Consider the following 17,077-nt stretch of genomic DNA (forward strand, 5'->3'; position numbering starts at 1 on the left):
GGGGGCCTGTACATAGGGAGGGGGGAGCAGGGGGAGGGGGCCAGGTGGCCCTCCCCTACCACCAAGCCCCTCGGAGGCTCATCACAACCTTCATGTATTAACCGTGGTTAACTCCACCCAGGGGATTTTGTGTTTTTGTGTATTTCTACGTTTTTTACAATGAGCACAAATCATTTCTGTTCTTGGGGAGAAAAATCCTCAACAGATGCTATTTCTTAAAGTTATGTAAAAAGAAAAAGTGAGAAAGAGGCAGAGAGACTTCAGCTGTGCCCCCAGGACAGGCATAGGAGCACGCATGGAGGGGCGCACACAGCACGAGCACTTCTCTAAACATGCAGGGGGCTCGATCCCAGACCTTCCACACGCCCATGGTCAGCTGGTGTCCAGACCCCCACACACATAGTCATAGGAGCACTCAGTGTCTGACAGAGACCACAGGTCGTGTGTGTGCAGACCCGCAGGCACCTGTCGGCCAGCAAGCCTTTATTGAGGGCTTCTTGGCGGCCGGCAAGAGGTGCGCTGAGCCTGTGGATGGAGGGCAGTGAGGGGCCGGCCCCCAGCAGCAGTCCACCCGGTAGAACCACGCAGGGCAGTGGGCTGAGGGCTGTTAGGGGAGAAGGGGAGCTGCGGCCCCCAGGAACCTGGCAGCCTAGCCAAGAGGACAGGAGGAGAAGGGATGATGATCGTCTCCAGGGCCCAGTCCAGGGGATGCTGAGTCTCTGAGCAGCAGTGTACGTAGAAACAGTGGGGCTGGAAGAGTTACTTGGCCAGGGTGGGTGCTCTGGGCCCACAGTGGGAGGATCAGTTATCCCAGGGACTTCTTGCAGGCGGGATCCTGGGTCACAGACAGGGCCACGGAGCCTTGCCCTCGCTCCCAGCCATACCTGTGGAGATGCAAGTAGGCAGGGTCAGATAAGGCTGGGGCCCCAGGGAAAGGAGGCCAGGTCCACGGCAGGGGGTAGATCCTCCCTGAGGACTCACAGAGTCCCAGCTGGCACCAGGAGGCTGTCATCAGGGGTCAGGCTCAGGCGCTGTCCCTCCATCGTCACCACTGAGGAGCCCTCCTGGGAAAGAGGAGTAGGAGAAGTAAATGGAGCCTGTTGGGCCACAGCGCCTGTCCGAGCATCCCTGAGTCAGCCTTGGCAAGGAGGCCCTGGGAACTGGTCCATACTGTGGGCATCCAAGGCCCCAGAGCAGCCCGGTCCCCAGATGCAGGCAGGAGGCATGCCACCCTCTCCCCAGACCCCACTTGCCAGCTGCCACAGCCACACGTCCACGTCCCGTCTCAGGCCTTTGCTGCTGCCTTGTCCGTGGATCATCACCTGGTGGGAAGTGACACGGGTCTTTCTGGTGCATCCTGCCCCACGCAGGAGAGGGCTTTGAACCTGGTCCCCAGACACCAGCCCTGTGTGGGCCAGGTCGGGGGCCCACAACGCAGCCTCTCCGTATGCAGAGCAGAGGCCTGGTCTTAGAGAGGAAGGCTGCCCAGGCCACAGGCCCTGCCACCCCGATCCCGTCCCAGCCACCTGCTATTGGGGGTCACACGTGCCTGCCCTTCACACACACATGCACATCTGCTCCCTCTGACACTCGACACAACTACTGCTGACCCGTACGGAGGCACGCCTACCAGGGAGACACTAGGCTCGTGTGTGAACGTGGCGAAGGGCAGAGCCCCAGAGGATGCCCTCCTCCCTTCCTCTGTGTGATGCCAGGAGTCTGACCTAAGGAGGTGGAGGGAGTTGGGAGGGTATGAGCAAGAGGGAGAGGGAGGCTGAGCCTCTCGGACCTCTATCACCTCGGAAGCCCACAACCGCTGTGTGGGCCATGCTCCTGCCAGCCCCGAGTGGGCCTCAGTAGCTATCTGCTGGAGTGAATTGAAGCAGGGAGGAGGAGGGGGTGAGAGAACAGGCGGGAGGGGCTTGGTGGGGCGTGCTGGCTCTCATGGCCCTGTGGAGCTCAGGGCTGGGCTGGCCAGGCCTCTTGGGGCAGGTCTGCACCCAGTGAGTGTCCCTCCACAGGGGTGTCTAAGGCAGCCTCCCAGGGACGTGACAGTGACCAGCTGTAGAGCACGAGCAAGCGTGAGCCCCGTGGCAGGTCTCGTTGCCACACTTGCCCTGCTGGTCTGGGCCTCACACAGGCTACAGTGATCTTTCTGAACTACCACTAGTCTGATCACCCGTCCTGCTTCCACACTTCGATAAAACTCGCTTGTCTCTAGCATAGTCCTTGCACCTTGCCCAGCCCAGGGGAGCTGCCAGCACATGGGCACTGCCTGCTACTCTGGCCATCTAGCAGTTGTGCCTTCTGCCTACTCCCTTGTCCTGGTTCCCCAGCCTCAGCTATCTTCAGTGCCAGCCTGTTTCAAGCCTTCGTGCCTTTACTCAGGCTTCTCCTTCACCTGGAATGCACTTTCCATCTCCCTTTCTTCCTTTTGCAAATTCCTGCAATAGGTTTAAAATTCAGTTTATACATCACCTCCTCCAGGAAGCTGTCTTCCCTCACAGCCTGGTTCCTCCTTTATCGTCCTATGACTTCCTGTAGCTTCTCTACCACAGAACATATCACATGATCATGGCAATCGTTTATCAGACCATACACACTCTGAGGGAGTGACTCTACCTTATTTTCCTACTAAAGCCTAAAACATAATAGACACTCAGTAAATGTTGAATGAAGGGAGACCAGCTTTGGGTCTCTGTGCAACTCTCCACCTAACCCTCACCCCCAAATATCTCTCTCCCTCCCGGCTCCCAAGGCTATGATTGGCCAAAGGCCCAGAGGTCCTGGCAGGGGGATGACCCCAGACTCCCAGGAATCCCTCAGTGGATGAGGCAACCCCCTAATCCCCATCCTGAAGGCAAAGAAAGATTGCTGGGGACCATGTAGCCTCCATGGGCTTCTACTCACAGCAAAGCCATCATTCTCGGAGTCAGGGAGGAAACAAGAAGGCCTATGCTTGTGTCCACAACTAGACTGTGAGTGTGAGTTTGTGTATGAGTGTGTCTGTGTGTGTCCATGTGTGATTGATTAGTTCCATTACCCAGGGCTGACTCCCTGGGTGACCCAAGGCTGCATTACCTGGCTCTCATAGGTGTCCCCAAACAAGCTGAGGGGTGTGCCTGCCTGCAGCTCCTTGCGGTGGCCATCCAGCCAGGCCTCCAGGCACATGGGCTCCATGACGGATCGTGTGCTCAGGGGGAATGGTGGTTCCTTGAGCAGCTGGTCTGCACCCACGGCACAGATGTGGTCAGTGTCCTCTGGCTCCACCCAGTCCCAGCAGGCTGGGGTCCCAGCTCCCAGTCACTGGAATGGGCTTTGTCTCCAGCCCAGGCACCAAGTAGCCATGTGGGGGTATATTTCATGCCATCTTCTTGTGACTTGAGTACAGGGCAGAGTACTCGAAAGGAGACTCTGTGGTACAGGGGCCAAGACCCACCCTTCCCTGGGAAAGGTCGGGGGAGGGAGAGAGAGAAAGATGGTTCCCAGGGGCCTCACCAGGGTTGGGCTTTCCCGTTCTGTACTGCTCAGAGCTGAAGAACCTGCAGGGACAAAGGGGGAGGAGAAGGGGGCTAAAGACATATGTGTGCGCACACACACACATACACACACGTACACACACACGCACACACATACACTCCGAGGTGCAGGAGCCCACACACACTCATGGCGCCCTCACACGATCTGTTGTATATCCACCCTCCTTTCCCCTGCCTCCACTCCGCAAGGGGCTTTCCAATCTGGGGCCCTACCATCCCGGGAGGGGCAGACTTTCTCCCTAAATCCTGGGCATCATTACTCCAGGCTGGTGGATGCTCCCCAGAGCCCTGCTGGGCTGGGTCTGCTTGTCCCCAGCCAGAGCATAGGCCCTCCGGAGAGCAAGGGGCAGGGGCTGGGGGCTCACTCCTGGATGATGGGGGCCAACTGTGTGCCGAGGTCCTCGCAGTAGAACCACTTCTCAAACAGGACGTCTGTGGTGTCCCCTACGTAGTACCTGCCAGAACAAAGGACAAGCACCCAGCTCTTCACCTGGGCGTCACAGGGCAGCATCCCTGAGGCCTGGCTCTGCTTGTGGACGACTGGGCCCGGCTGGCTCCGCGGAGCTGACCACCTGCCGCATCCTGTTAGTGCGACCTAGTGGCCGATGCGCCCACCCACACCTGGCTCTCCCTGGAGGCCCTGTGTGGCCCCAGCGTGGGAGAGCTGTTAGCCACCCCACTCCCATAGCTCTTCCTGGTTCGCCAAACATGACCCTTTACCAAGCAGATAGAGCTCTGAGGTTCAGCGGGGAACTGTGCAACTTGGCAGGAATTACACAACCTGTCAGTGGCCAAAACAGGACTGGAGACAGTCCTAGAAGCCAAGAGAGCATCAGTGACAAGTGTTTTTCCAAAAGAAGAAGCTGAGGCTGAGTCCGATTCTGGCCCTGCAGCTGGATTCCCACCAGCCTGCTGGCAGGCTAGGTCAGAGCACACGAAACCTCAAGGATCCAGCATGCCACAGATGCCCCCGAGATGGGAGGGGTCCTTCTCCTTTGGGGGTCATGGATGCCTTTGAGAACTAGAGCAAAGTGCTGTATCTCTTCTCCGGAGGAAGGCCCGTATGTCTCTAGCAGGCTCCCTGGGCCTGGAGAACCCCATGGGCACAGGAGCCTGGCAGGCTACAATCCACAGGGCCACAAAGACCCCACAAAACCCACGGACTCAACTGAGCGACTTGAGCATGCACACAAGACTCCCTGAAGCCCACCCAGGCCCCCAGCCCAGCTTGGCAGGCAACTCCACTGGCCTGAGGAGTATCTGGCACTGGGGCCGGGCCTCAGGACCCTGTGTAGGTAGTGCATTTACTGACTGGATGCCTAATCCCCAAACTTAGGTCCCAGGACCAGGCCAGCTCTGCTCTTAAGCTCCTCCCAAAAAAAGAAGTGGTTCTGCTTACAGACAACAGTTCATAGACACACAGTGCATCCACCCCACCTGACATCCTAAGACCTATCCTGGGATGGAGCTGGCTACCAGAAAGCCTCATAACTGGGCCTCAATGCCCTCCAGGAAGTGCCTTCAGAGTGGCATTTTAATGTTGAGCCCCTGGCTTTTATTAAAGGTCAAAAGCAGATAAGATCTATTATTGACTTTGCTGTAAAAATGTTCCCGAAGATGCTGTCTTCTCCATTACTAAAGACTCCCTATATAAAGCCCCACTGAAAATTTTATTTTCACATTTAAGGACAGGCAGCTATTTCTGCAAGACTATTCTGCAGTAGGTTTGCATGCAATCATTAACATTGCGGTTTTTGCAAAGCATTTAATAGTATGAGAAGTACTCATGATTTTTTTTTTTAATGTAAAAAAAAGCAAAACTCAAACCCATACTTGCGATAAAACTACAATGTTTTAAGGAACAGATATGCATGGAAAAAAGATGATATAGAAAGTGCTTTGTTAGGTTTCATTGGTGGGAAGACTTTTTTTCTGTGTGTTTTCTCTTTATTTTTGTTTTATTGAGATATCATTCACATACTATAAAATTTACCCTTTTCCTGACAAGTGATTCTAATTTTGTTCATTTTGCTTTCTTGTATTTTTCCAGATTTCAAGGGCAAACCTGTAAGACTTTGGTAATTATAAAAAGGGAAACATTTTTTTAAAATGTCCTTTATAACAGAAGATGTGGGGCAAAGTATCCTGATTTCAGTAGCTTGTTGGGAAATTTTAATTTTCCTAGTTAAAAAATACCTCAAAAATTGCTTAGCTTTTGGAATAATGAGCCACAGGTTTAGTCCTCCTTTCAGAAGATATTAATCAGGTAACTGACTGGAACCAGGTGTGAACTCAGCTGTATAAACAGAGCACCCGTCTCTGCACCCACGTTCGTCCCCTCCTAGGTGCTGACTCACATTGCCTTCTTGTCTGTCCTGGCCCAAACTCTGTATTTCTCTACAGCTCCAGATGGGCCACTTTCTAGCAAACTCAACTTCCCTGGGCTCGATTTCTTCATCTGTGGAGTACAGATGATAACAGTACCCGCCGGATAAGGTGATAGGAGTGTTGTGAGGATTAAAGGAATAAACAAAGTGGTGCCCGACAGTTAGCAAATGTTATACAAATGTCAGCGCTGAGTGTGGAATGAGCTGGGGTGGAGAAACAAGCAGAAGGCCACACTAATGGAGACTGACTAAACTCTGGAACTGGAGGCTGGGAGAAGCAGCAGTGTTCCAGGCTGCCCTGGCGTCCCGGCCCCAGCCCTCCCCCAGCAGACCTCAGTGCAGAAAGCATGGGTTCTGGGACTTCCCTGGGCATCCGGTGTTTAAGACTCTGTGCTTCCAATGCAGGGGGTGTGGCTGTGATCCCCGGTCAGGGAACTAAGATCCCACTCGTTCTGGGCCTGGCCATAAGGTATCAGGTTAATGGGCCTCCAGGGGGTCACTGAGAATACACCCTCCCCTGCATCATCAGACCCACCCTGCTACCTACCCAAATCCCTCCCCATCCGCCAGCAAATGCAGGATCTCCATTGCTACCAACCCTCTCAGTGGTGGTGGAGTGGCTTTCTTGGGTCTGTCTAGGATCCTTTCCCCTCTAACTCTGCCCCAGACCTCCAGATCTGACCCATTTACCTGAGCCCATCTAGTTCTGTTTTCAGCCGCCTCCGCTCAATCACCAGCCCCACTGTGTTGGCAAACCTCTGCGGCGAGTGGGGGACCCCAGCAGGCAGGAGGAAGATCTGCACAGGTGGGAACAAGGTGCCAGCAAGTGTATGGTCTCCACGGAGACCTCAGTGCTGCAGCGCCCCGGGCCTCCCCAGCTGACCACGGTCCGGCCCAGCCCCCACCCCAGGAGCCAGAGAGGATGTCAGGCTGGGCTGAGATGGGCATGAGGGAGCGCCTGAGGATGGGGCTGAGGCAGCTCGGGCAGGGAGGAGGGCAGGAAAGTGGGAAGACAAGACTCCACCAAAGCCAGGAAAGTGGGCACTGTGGGCTCCTGTTCCAGGGCCCAGCCTCACCTCTCCCTGCCGAATGACCACATCCCGGTGTTTCCCTCGCTCCAGGACTCGGAGAAGCATGTCCCCCTCCAGCTGGTAAAATACCTGTGAGACAGGACAGCGGACAGGCTTTGACCTCCCCACTCCCTCTTCCGGGTCTTTGGCCTGAGTTCTGCCCAGAAAACCTGAGAAACTTCCCGAAAGCCTCAGAGTTTATGAGCAGCTTGGTCACCCCTGCCTGAGGCCCCAGCTCCCCCGACACAGGCCGTAGATAAACATGCTGGGGACACAAGCGTGTAATACTCTGACGTTAAAGTGACGACCAAGGTACCCAGGACATCACAGGTGGTGTCTGGCTCGGGGGCAGGAGGCTGGCTGAGATGCCCACTGGGTAATTTAGGGACCCATTACCCAGGTAAGGAGAACCGCCCCTTCACTGTGTCCCAGGGGCTGGGCCAGCACGTGACTGACAGACCTTGTTTTATTGTGCTGTGCTTTATTGCATTTCCCAGATATTGCCTTTTTCTTTTTTTAACAAATTGAAGGTTTGTGACAACCCTGCACTGAGCAAATCTATTGATACCATTTTCCCAACAGTATTATTTCTAAATTAAGGTATATATATCGTTTTTTTAGACATAATACAATTGCACACTTAATAGACTACAGCATGGTATAAATATTTACATGCGCTGGGAAACCAAACAATTCACATGGCTCACTTTATTGAAATATTTGCTCTCTTTCAGTGGTCTGGAACCAAGCCTGCACTATCTCTGAGGTGTGCCTGAACATTATCAGAACTCTTTATAACAACCTCCAAAAATATTGTTAGCCCCATTCTGCAAAAAAGAAAAAGAGAGGCCCAGAGAGTGAAGTGACTTGCCCCAGGTTTTACACAGTTGGTCCTGGAGCAGCCGTGTGGGCCTGAGTGTAGCTCTGGAGCTAGGGCTGGCTCCTCTGGCCACAGTGAGCCCTGGAAAGGGGTTGGGCTGCGTCCAAACCCCTCTGGACATCGGCTGGCCATGGAGATGTTGGGCTCAGTGCTGGGAGCTGGGATATTCGAGTGGGGGTGGCAGGGGCTTTGAGGATGGAAGCCCTCATTTCCTGCTGTCTCCCTGGGGTGCAGCCCGGTGGCGCTGCAGGGCTCCTGTTGTGCTTGCCCTCTTCCACCCTAAGTCCCTAATTGATGTGTTTACTGAGACCACCCATGGCACTGGGAGGAGGAGGAGGAAGACACATTTTCTCTCTACCAGTCACACATTGCATGGGTGTTAAAGACCCCAGCCAAATAGTTGAAGGATTGTTATTAATAATAACGATTACTATCATCATGTAAGGAGTTAGAGGAGATAGAGGTTCTTTCCCAGAGTCTACTAAGAGAAATCAAGTGGGCTCAGGAAAACTAGAGAAATGTGGCTTTACAGTCTGACACACAGGCAAGCTGACACAACACCCCTGAAGGGCAATTTGGCAAAGGGCAGAAAGAGCCTTCACAGCTCATGCCTCTATAAGGATTTCTGGGATGCCAGACCTTTCATGCTGAAACTGGGAACTTGACCTAGTCATTCCATCTCTAGAAAAGTGGCTTCAGTGAGTCAGAAATGCATCTGCCTGGTGGTGGACATACATGGCTGTTTTATCACGGTGTGTGGTAGTTTAAGGCATCACCTGGTCCTCAGCTCAGCCAGTCACCATGGGCCTTTGGCCAATTCAGTTAGTCTTTCTATGCCTCCATTAATTTATCTATAAAATGACAGTATCTACTCAGAATGTTGTCCAGGATGCTGTATACAAAAATAGACAATACATAGCACCTAGTAATCTCTAGCTATTAATATTAGTGATGGAAAGAATAGCAAAACTAATGCTAATAATAACAATAGGGGAAATCGCATTATTTTATGATAGAGACAAAATATGGAACATTATGCAGCCATTAAAAGCTACATTTTTGCATAACTGTCAGTAAAATGGAAAAATGCTAAAATTATCCAGTTAAAGCAAGATTCAAAATGACACCAGCAAGATTCTATTTACTGTTGTTGTTTAGACTATGTCTGAGAATTCTAATTACATAGTGTATAATACATGTGTAAACCAGTCTGTGTTCACGGTGCTCCCATGAGTGGTGGGATTATGAATGAGGTACATATTTACATTTGTCTTTTCTGTATTCTGCACATTTTCTACAATAAACAATCTTTACTCTTATTATTTAATATAATTCATGCAAGTTATTTAAAACAAATAAGAAAAAAACCTATCAGTCTCTCTTAGGGAACAATTCTGCCAACTCCCTCAAACCCCTTCAGCTAGGAGAAAACCTCTATGTGTATGTATGTGGGGAGATGTCCTTTCATGGTTGGAGGGAGAGGAGGAAGAGCCTAGAGAATTCTAGAGAGAGGGCCGTAGCCCTTAGGCCCTGCAAATATCAGGGAAAACAGGAATTGGGGTGGGGATGGGGGGCTGGGCCAAAGTCAAGCCCTTTCTGGCAGGCTACAAGGTGTTGGTGGCCATTAAACAAAAACATAGAAAGGAAGTGGAATTTTAGAGGCCTGCGTTGTCATGGGTGGGCTTCCCTGGTGGCTCAGAGGTTAAAGCGTCTGCCTGCAATGTGGGAGACCCGGGTTCGATCCCTGGGTCGGGAATATTCCCTGGAGAAGGAAATGGCAACCCACTCCAGTACTCTTGCCTGGAGGATCCCATGGAGGGAGGAGCCTGGTAGGCTACAGTCCATGGGGTTGCAAAGAGTCGGACATGACTGAGCGACTTCACTTTATGGTCATCGGTGGGCGGTGGAGGGGCGGGGGGGCGGTGTTCCCTGGTGGCTCAGCAGTAAAGAATCCACCTGTCAATGCAGGAGACTCGGGCTCAGTCCTTGGGTTGGGAAGATCCCCTGGAGAAAGAAATGGCAAACCATTCCAGTATTCTTGCCTAGGAAATTCTGTGGACAGAGGAGCCTGGTGGGTTATAGTCCATGGGTTCACAAAAGAGTTAGACACCACTGAGCAACTAAACAATACCACAACCTATGGTGAGGGACAGGCCTCATCAGCAGAAGTGCAGATCCTGAACAGCAAAATATCCCAAACAGCCATGGGCAATCCAAAAGGAATGATGCTCTATTTGGAAGTAAATGATGTTTGGGGCCTGGGGCTAACTAGAATATTAACTGTACCGGCTCAAGCTGCTGCTGAATCAAATCTGGCCTGCACAGCCTGGAAAGGCCTTACAGGCAGGCGGGGCCAGAGAGGGGCTAAGGGTGCCGAGAACCCAGGCACCTCCGCTCTGTGCCAGGCTCTGTGCACATACCCTATACACACTGCATCCTTCTGCCAGGCAGGGCTGAGGTCCCCCATCAGCTGCAAGGAAACTCCTGCAGGTTCAGAGATGTGGTGTGCAGGTGTGCTCAGATGTGCCTGACTCTGGGACCCTGTAGACCATAGCCCACCAGGCTCCTCTCTCCATGGGATTTCCCAGGCAAGAATGTTGGAATGGGTTGCCATTTCCTACTCCAGGGATCTTCCTGACTCAGGGATCAAACCCAAGTCTCCTGCAGTTCCTGCATTGGCAGGTGGATTCTTTATCCCGCTACCACCAGAGAAGCCTCCTGGTGATGGGAGGTGAAAGAAAGTGAAAGTGAAAGCCGCTCAGTCATGTCTGACTTTTTGCAACCCCATGGTCTATATAGTCCATGGAATTCTCCCCACCAGAATACTGGAGTGGGTAGCCTTTCCCTTCTCCAGGGGATCTTCTCAACCCAGGAATCAAACCGGGGTCTCCTGCATTGCAAGTGGGTTCTTTACCAACTGAGCTATCAAGGAAGCCCATCCAAATCACATGATTGGTAAGAGGCAGACTCCAGGCCCACCTGACTCCCAGCCCAGGCTCTCTTGCACCTCTTCACTCCAAGGGAAGGAATGGGCTAAGTGGAACGTGTGTGGTGGTTGAAGCCTGGGCACCTGAAAGGCAGAGGCCTGAGCTCAGCCAGGAGAAAAATTCAGCTCAGTGGCTTCCCTTCCCTCACTGGGAAGAGGCCTGGCCCCTGGAGTCTCCTTTGTTCCAGCTGGGTGAGGACAGACAGGGACAGCAAACACACTGACAGTCCTGTGGCTTCCAGGGTTTGACCTGTGGCTGGCCCTCTCCCTCACCTGAGGCGGAACCAAGCCATCAAAAACAACCTCTAGCCAAATTCCTCCCAGCCGCCTGAGTGTCCCTCCAGGGTGAGACACCTGCTCAAGTCATCCCTCCTCACGAGCTAGCAAGCCAGCAGTCAGGGCTTGGTTTAGACCCCTAAGTGGATATTCGTCCACCAGAGTGGGTGGGGTGGAGTCTGGTGAGCAAGCTGAACCCTGGACCTTGAACCCTAGCAGCAGGTCCTCCGAGAAGATAGGCGCCCCCCAATCATGACGATCCTTTGCCACCAGAGATTCTGAGAGCTGGGAACCCATCTGTGTCTCTCAAGGGGACCCATCTTTTTACTTTTGATTTACTTTTGGTTACTCACTCAGAAACACAGCTCAAAATTCAAGGTACAAAAGGGTATTCAGTACAAATCCCCCTTCCCACCTGCGCACCCCTTCATCAAATAGCTCCCAGCAACTGACGTGCCTTGCGCCCTCTAGATGAGGAGGGGGCCCTCCCAGTCCTAACCCTTCTCAAGGAACTTGGCTCCTGGGACCAGAGTGGAGCGCCCAGGTCCCTCTCAGCATCTGGGTCCCATTTTGGAGGCCAATCTTGCATTATTTAGGTTTGGGGGTGAGGGGACTTGGGCATCCCCTTGGACCATGGATGGCCCCTGTGTCTGGGGGCTGATGCCCAACAGCTGGAGCCTCTCACACCCGCAAAGCCTGGGCTCTTTCCTGTGGCTTCCCCAGCGGGGCTCCTTCGAGGACGGAGCTATCAAGGGTGTCGCTGGTGCCCACAACTTCCAGGCAGCAGTTCCGCACCATGGTTTCAGTTGTGCCCCCCTCCCCCTCATCCACAGGCTCTGGTCCCGGCAGGGGAAGTCACCCTCCCTCAGGGCTGGGTCAAGGGAGGGGGCAGTCCGCAGGCCTACCTCCTCACCCTCCTCGATGTGGTAGTCCTTCCTGGTGTTGGGACCCCCCACGAACATGATTTTGAGCTGCTTCTGGTGCCTGCAATGGATGAGGGGGGTGAGGTCCTCAACTGGCTCATGGGAGAGAACAGGAGGGTTGCAGGGGCCTGTGGGGGTCTGGAGGAGGCCCACACTTGGGAGAGGGAGAAGGCTATTTCTGTGGCACTGTCCCCGAGAGTCTCCGTTTCCATCTGCGTGTGCATCCGAGGGTCTGTGTGTGTCTGTGACTGTGTGTGTGCCCATGTCCTTCCTCTGCTCAAAACCCTCAAGCCTGGGACTTCCCCGATGATCCAGTGGCTAAGACTCCACGCTCCCAATGCAGGGGGTCTGGGTTTGATCCCTGGTCAGGGAACTAGATCCCACATGCAGCAACTAAGATCTGTTGCAGCCACATAAATAAAAGCAACCTTCCAGCAGCTTCCTATGTTTTCTCTGCCTTATATTCATTCATATGTGGAAATCCTAACCCCAGTACCGCAGAATATGACCTAATTGGGAACTAGGGTCATTGCAGGTGTAATTAGTTAAGCTATGATGAGATCATACTGGCATGGGGATGGGGGGAGTGCTCTAACCTAATATGACTGGTGTCTGGAAGACTGGAAGATTTAGACACAGTCACACTCATGAGGAGAATGCCATGTGAAGAAAAAGGCAGAGAGCAGAGTGATGCTGCAAATGACAAGGAGTCCAAAGACTGCAGCCAAACCTCCTGGATCAAGGAGAAGCTCGGAGCAGCGTCTCCCTCACAGCACGAGGGGACACAGCAGCCCTAGTGGGCTTTCCCCTTCGTTCTGCTCTGTGGCTCACCACGTCTGCCTGCCTGCCTACCTGCACCCCTTGTTTGTTTCTACGTATTGGCTGCCTCCTCCCACCAGAATGTCCGCTCCACCAGGAAGGGGCTTCCGCCAGTTTCTTCCTGTGTATCTCCGGGGTCCAGAACTGTGCCTGGCATATGGTTGGTGCTCACATGCGCACATCTGCTGAATGAGTGAGGGGAGGACCTGCACTTTGTGGTTACTAATATCAGGGCAGTGCTGGAGAGCGCGGTGGGGGCCTGGAGGCTGCTGCAGCCTGGAAGTGCCCAGGGTGATGAGGGTGGAACCACAGCAGCGGCGTGGGGCTGGAGAGGAGCGGGTGAATGTGAGTCACCATGAGGGGGAGAGGTGGAGGACTGAGGATAGAGATGAAGTGGAGGAGAGAGTTGGGGGTGACAAAAGTACTAGAAGAGACAAGGTTTGGGGGTGGGGGATGTTGACTGTTACTGCAGTATTGCGCAGTCACAAGAGGGTGGACTTTGGAGTCAAACTCTTGCATGGGCTTGCACCGTGCCCCACACTAGCTTTGTGACATTGGCAAAGTTCCTTGTTAAGATTCCCTGCCCTGGACTAGGACTTCCCTTGTGGCTAAGACTCCATGCTCCCAGGGCAGGGGCCTGGGTTCGACCTCTGGTCAGGGAACTAGATCTCGCATGCCACAACTAAAGATCCTGCAGGCCACAGATCTCAAGTGCTGTAACTAAGACTCAGCACAGCCAAATAAATAAATATTAAGAAAAAAAATTCCACCTCATAGGGCTACTGGGAGAATTACATGAGACGATGTGAAAACGCCTGGTAGTCTCCAACTAGTCAAGGTGTTAGCGATTGGAGCTGGGCGGTTTGAAAAGCTACCTTGTTGATGTTCTGTGGACCCAGCAAACGTGAGACTGTGACCCTGGAGCTGGGAGCGCAGAAGGCCCCACACCCCAGGTGACTGAGGGGGAGGAGGTGAGGAGGCCACAGGGAGGGCCTGAGGCCTCAGCTGGAGGAAGACTGCCGGACCAGGGTCAGCCCTGTCGGGTGCTGGAGGCAGAGGTGGCTAGGGAGGCCTGGTGGGAGTCTGTGTGTGCGCCCAGCTGCAGAGGGGGCCAGGAAGAGCACCAGAGAGCCTGCCCCAGGAGCTGACCCTGACTTCACCCTCCGCCTGTAGCTTCCTGGGCCCAGTAGGGGTGTAATACTGAACAGTTCCCAGACCTCGGTTCTACTATAATTCTGGGGTATCGACCTCCCCGCCCCCCAATTTCTGAGAGGCAGCTGGGGTTGGAGCGCTGTTTCTCAGCCCTGGAAGGCAGGGCTACCACTTAGCACCTGCATCTCTCTAGTCTCGGTAGGTCACCCAGCTTCCTCAGACGACAAGGCCCGTCGTCTCCACGCAGTCACCAAAAAGAGGAACAGAGGAGGGTGGGGAAACCCGTAACAGTCCGTCCTCACCCTCCTGTGATCACGAGGACGGCATCCCCCTTCTGCAAGCTTCTGGGAGGAGGAACTCGGAGGTTGAGGGGAGCAGTTGGAGGATGGCAGGGAGGTGAGAACAGAGGGCAGGAGGGTGGGGGCGTGCGTGCGACTCACAGGAGCTTGTTGCAGACCGGGGGCAGGAAGGAGCCCCGGTTCTCCTCCACCCACGCCTTCACTCTCACTGGGCGCTCCATGGTCTCCCGGGAGCCGCACTCCGGAGCGTGTCCTCCGCTCTGTCGAAGGGGCGCGCCTCTGCCCGGCCACCTATTGGCCGCCTGGTTAATAAGCATCCTGAGGGTCAAAGGGCGGGGCAACAACCAGGACTCTCTGTGGCCCCTCTCGGACTTTGGTCTGGGAAACTCCCCCCCCCCTCCACCTCGCGCTCGGTGCCGCCCCGCCGGGCCCCTCGCCACATCCCGGGCTCTCTGCCCACCCGCGTGAGAGTGGAGCGCCCGATCCAGGCTTAGGACACGGGATCCAGAACCTTCCTGGCCCCTTGTCCCCAGACTTTCCGCCTGGGACCCAGGGAGACCCCCTAAGAAATCCTGTAAGGAGGAGAAGGCGGGTTTGGAAACCCAAGCGCCTGACCACTGGGTTGCTGACACTGGATTGAGGCCTCAGTTTCCTCATCTGTAGACTGGGAATGCCGGGGTTGCACAGCGGCCACCGTAGGCCCCGATTGATGTTGGTCCCCTGTCCGGTCACTAGGACAGAGATCAGGCCAGAGCCCGCAGATGTGTTGGGTGCCATTTGCTCGGCTCTGTCAGTGACTGGTGGGAGGGAGAACGGAGGAGAGGCAGGGGGCGCACTGCTGGGAGACCGTGATGCTAGACAGGGACCCGCCAGGCCGGGCTTGGGGTCGGCCCCTCACCTACGCTCGCAGGTGGCAGGCAGAGCGCAGACAGGGTGCCTGGCGCTGTTCTGAGCTCCTGTCGTGTCTTGGGGCGTACTCAAGTCACACCACAATTTACGAGGAGTTTCACAGATGCAGACCCAGGCACTGGGACCGGGAATCTGAGGTGAGGTGGGGAGGGCGGACAAACCTAATGCGCTGATGATTCCAGCCTAACCTGGATCCTCGCGAGCGGGCGGAGACGCGAGGCTGGCCTGTGTGGGTGCGGAGGCGAGGAAGACCAACTGGACACCTGCTTTCTTCTTTCTTCCAGACCCAGAATTCTTGGGAAGACTGCGCGCGTTGGAAGAGGGCCGGGAGGGGAGGCGGTGGTGGCCAAGAGGAAAAGAACAGAGCTGACACCAGAATCTAGACTGGAGAGTTTAGAAGAAATTCGGAACTCCTCCGACTCCTGTCGCGCACCCCATCTTGGCCCCTCCCTGCTACGTAGGGTGGGCGGGTTTTCTCAGCGTCCTCCGTTGCAGCGCTCCTGGTGCAAATGAAAACCCAGTCAGGTAGCAGGCAAGATTCCTGCCCTCCCCCGCTGGGCCCCTCCTGTTTCCTCTCCACGCACCCTCTTCCCTTTCTCCCTCCTTTTTCTTTTTAGTTATTTATTTAGACCTTTTTTTTTTTTTTTTTTTTGCTGAGTGTTTCTTTCTAGACTCTTGTTTGGCACCAAAATAACTCAAACCATCTTCTTTATCCTTCTCATCTACCAGTAAGCAGAGGAGATGTAAACAATGACACGTGAAACACCAAGGATCTAGGATGTGTGGGGTTTGCTTTGGATGTTTGTTAAATGGAAGGGTGGGTGGGTGTGTGGATAAAGGCATGAATGAATTCCCACTAAAAGGGGAAGCAAAACCCAAAAAACTCCATGATTTCAGCCCAACAGATGTTCTGATATGTAGTTCAAGGAAAACAATGACAGTTTTCCTGCATCTTATATTTTAAACGTTTTATTTTATATGGGAGCATAGTTGATAAACAATGTTATATTAGTTTCAGGTGTACAGCAAAGTGATTCACTCATACATATACCTACATCTATTCTTTTTATAATGCTTTTCCCATTTGTTATATAATATTTTTTAAAACCTCTTTGTTTTGTATTGGGGTATAGCCAATTAAAAATGTGATAGTTTTAGGTAAACAGCAAAGGGACTCAGCCATACATATACATGTATCCATTCTCCTCCAAATTTCCCTCCCACCCAGGCTGCCACATAACACTGATCAGACTTACATGTGCTATGCAGTAGGTTCACCTTGGTTATCCGTTTCAAATATAGCACTGTGTACCTGCCAATCCCAAACTCCCTAACTATCCCTCCCCACCACTCTTCCCCTGCCCCTGGTAACCATCTACAAAATTTACAAACAGCTTAATATCATCAAAAAAAAAAACCCAATTAAAAAAAACGGGCAAAAGACCTAAACAGACGCTTTTCTAGAGAAGACATACAAATGGCCAAGAGGCACATGAAAAGATGTTCAACATCGCTAATGATTAGAGAAATGCAAATAAAAACTACAATGAGATATCACCTCACACTAGTCAGAATGACTATCATCAAAACCGCCACAAATAATAAATGCTGGAGAGGGTGTGGAGAGAAGGGAACCCTTCTGTACAGTTGGAGGGAATGTAAATTGGTACAACCACTGAGGAGAACAGTATGGAGGTTCTTTAAGAAACTGAAGATAGAGCTACCATACAATCTTGCAGTTCTACCCCTGGGCATGTGTCTGGAGAAAAATATGGTTTGCAAGGATACATGCACCCCAATGTTCATTGCAGCACTGTTTACAATAGCCAAGACATGG

The 17,077-nt window shown here is 53.3% G+C and overlaps 1 protein-coding gene across 1 annotated transcript; it reads right to left on the reverse strand.

The window, feature by feature from the left end:
• Positions 1 to 805: 805 nt before the first annotated feature.
• HAAO (3-hydroxyanthranilate 3,4-dioxygenase) lies at positions 806 to 15,491 on the reverse strand. Its single transcript, XM_052649532.1, has 11 exons — positions 15,429 to 15,491; positions 14,473 to 14,649; positions 12,044 to 12,122; positions 7,003 to 7,086; positions 6,617 to 6,723; positions 3,905 to 3,994; positions 3,499 to 3,542; positions 3,082 to 3,227; positions 1,254 to 1,322; positions 982 to 1,064; positions 806 to 884 (listed from the first exon to the last, which is right to left on the reverse strand). Exons 2-11 carry the CDS (start codon positions 14,646 to 14,648, stop codon positions 806 to 808), a joined length of 957 nt encoding a protein of 318 aa, XP_052505492.1. The 5' UTR covers position 14,649; positions 15,429 to 15,491.
• Positions 15,492 to 17,077: the final 1,586 nt, after the last annotated feature.

Source organism: Budorcas taxicolor, chromosome 11, assembly GCF_023091745.1.
Source record: "Budorcas taxicolor isolate Tak-1 chromosome 11, Takin1.1, whole genome shotgun sequence".
Lineage (NCBI taxonomy): Eukaryota > Metazoa > Chordata > Mammalia > Artiodactyla > Bovidae > Budorcas > Budorcas taxicolor.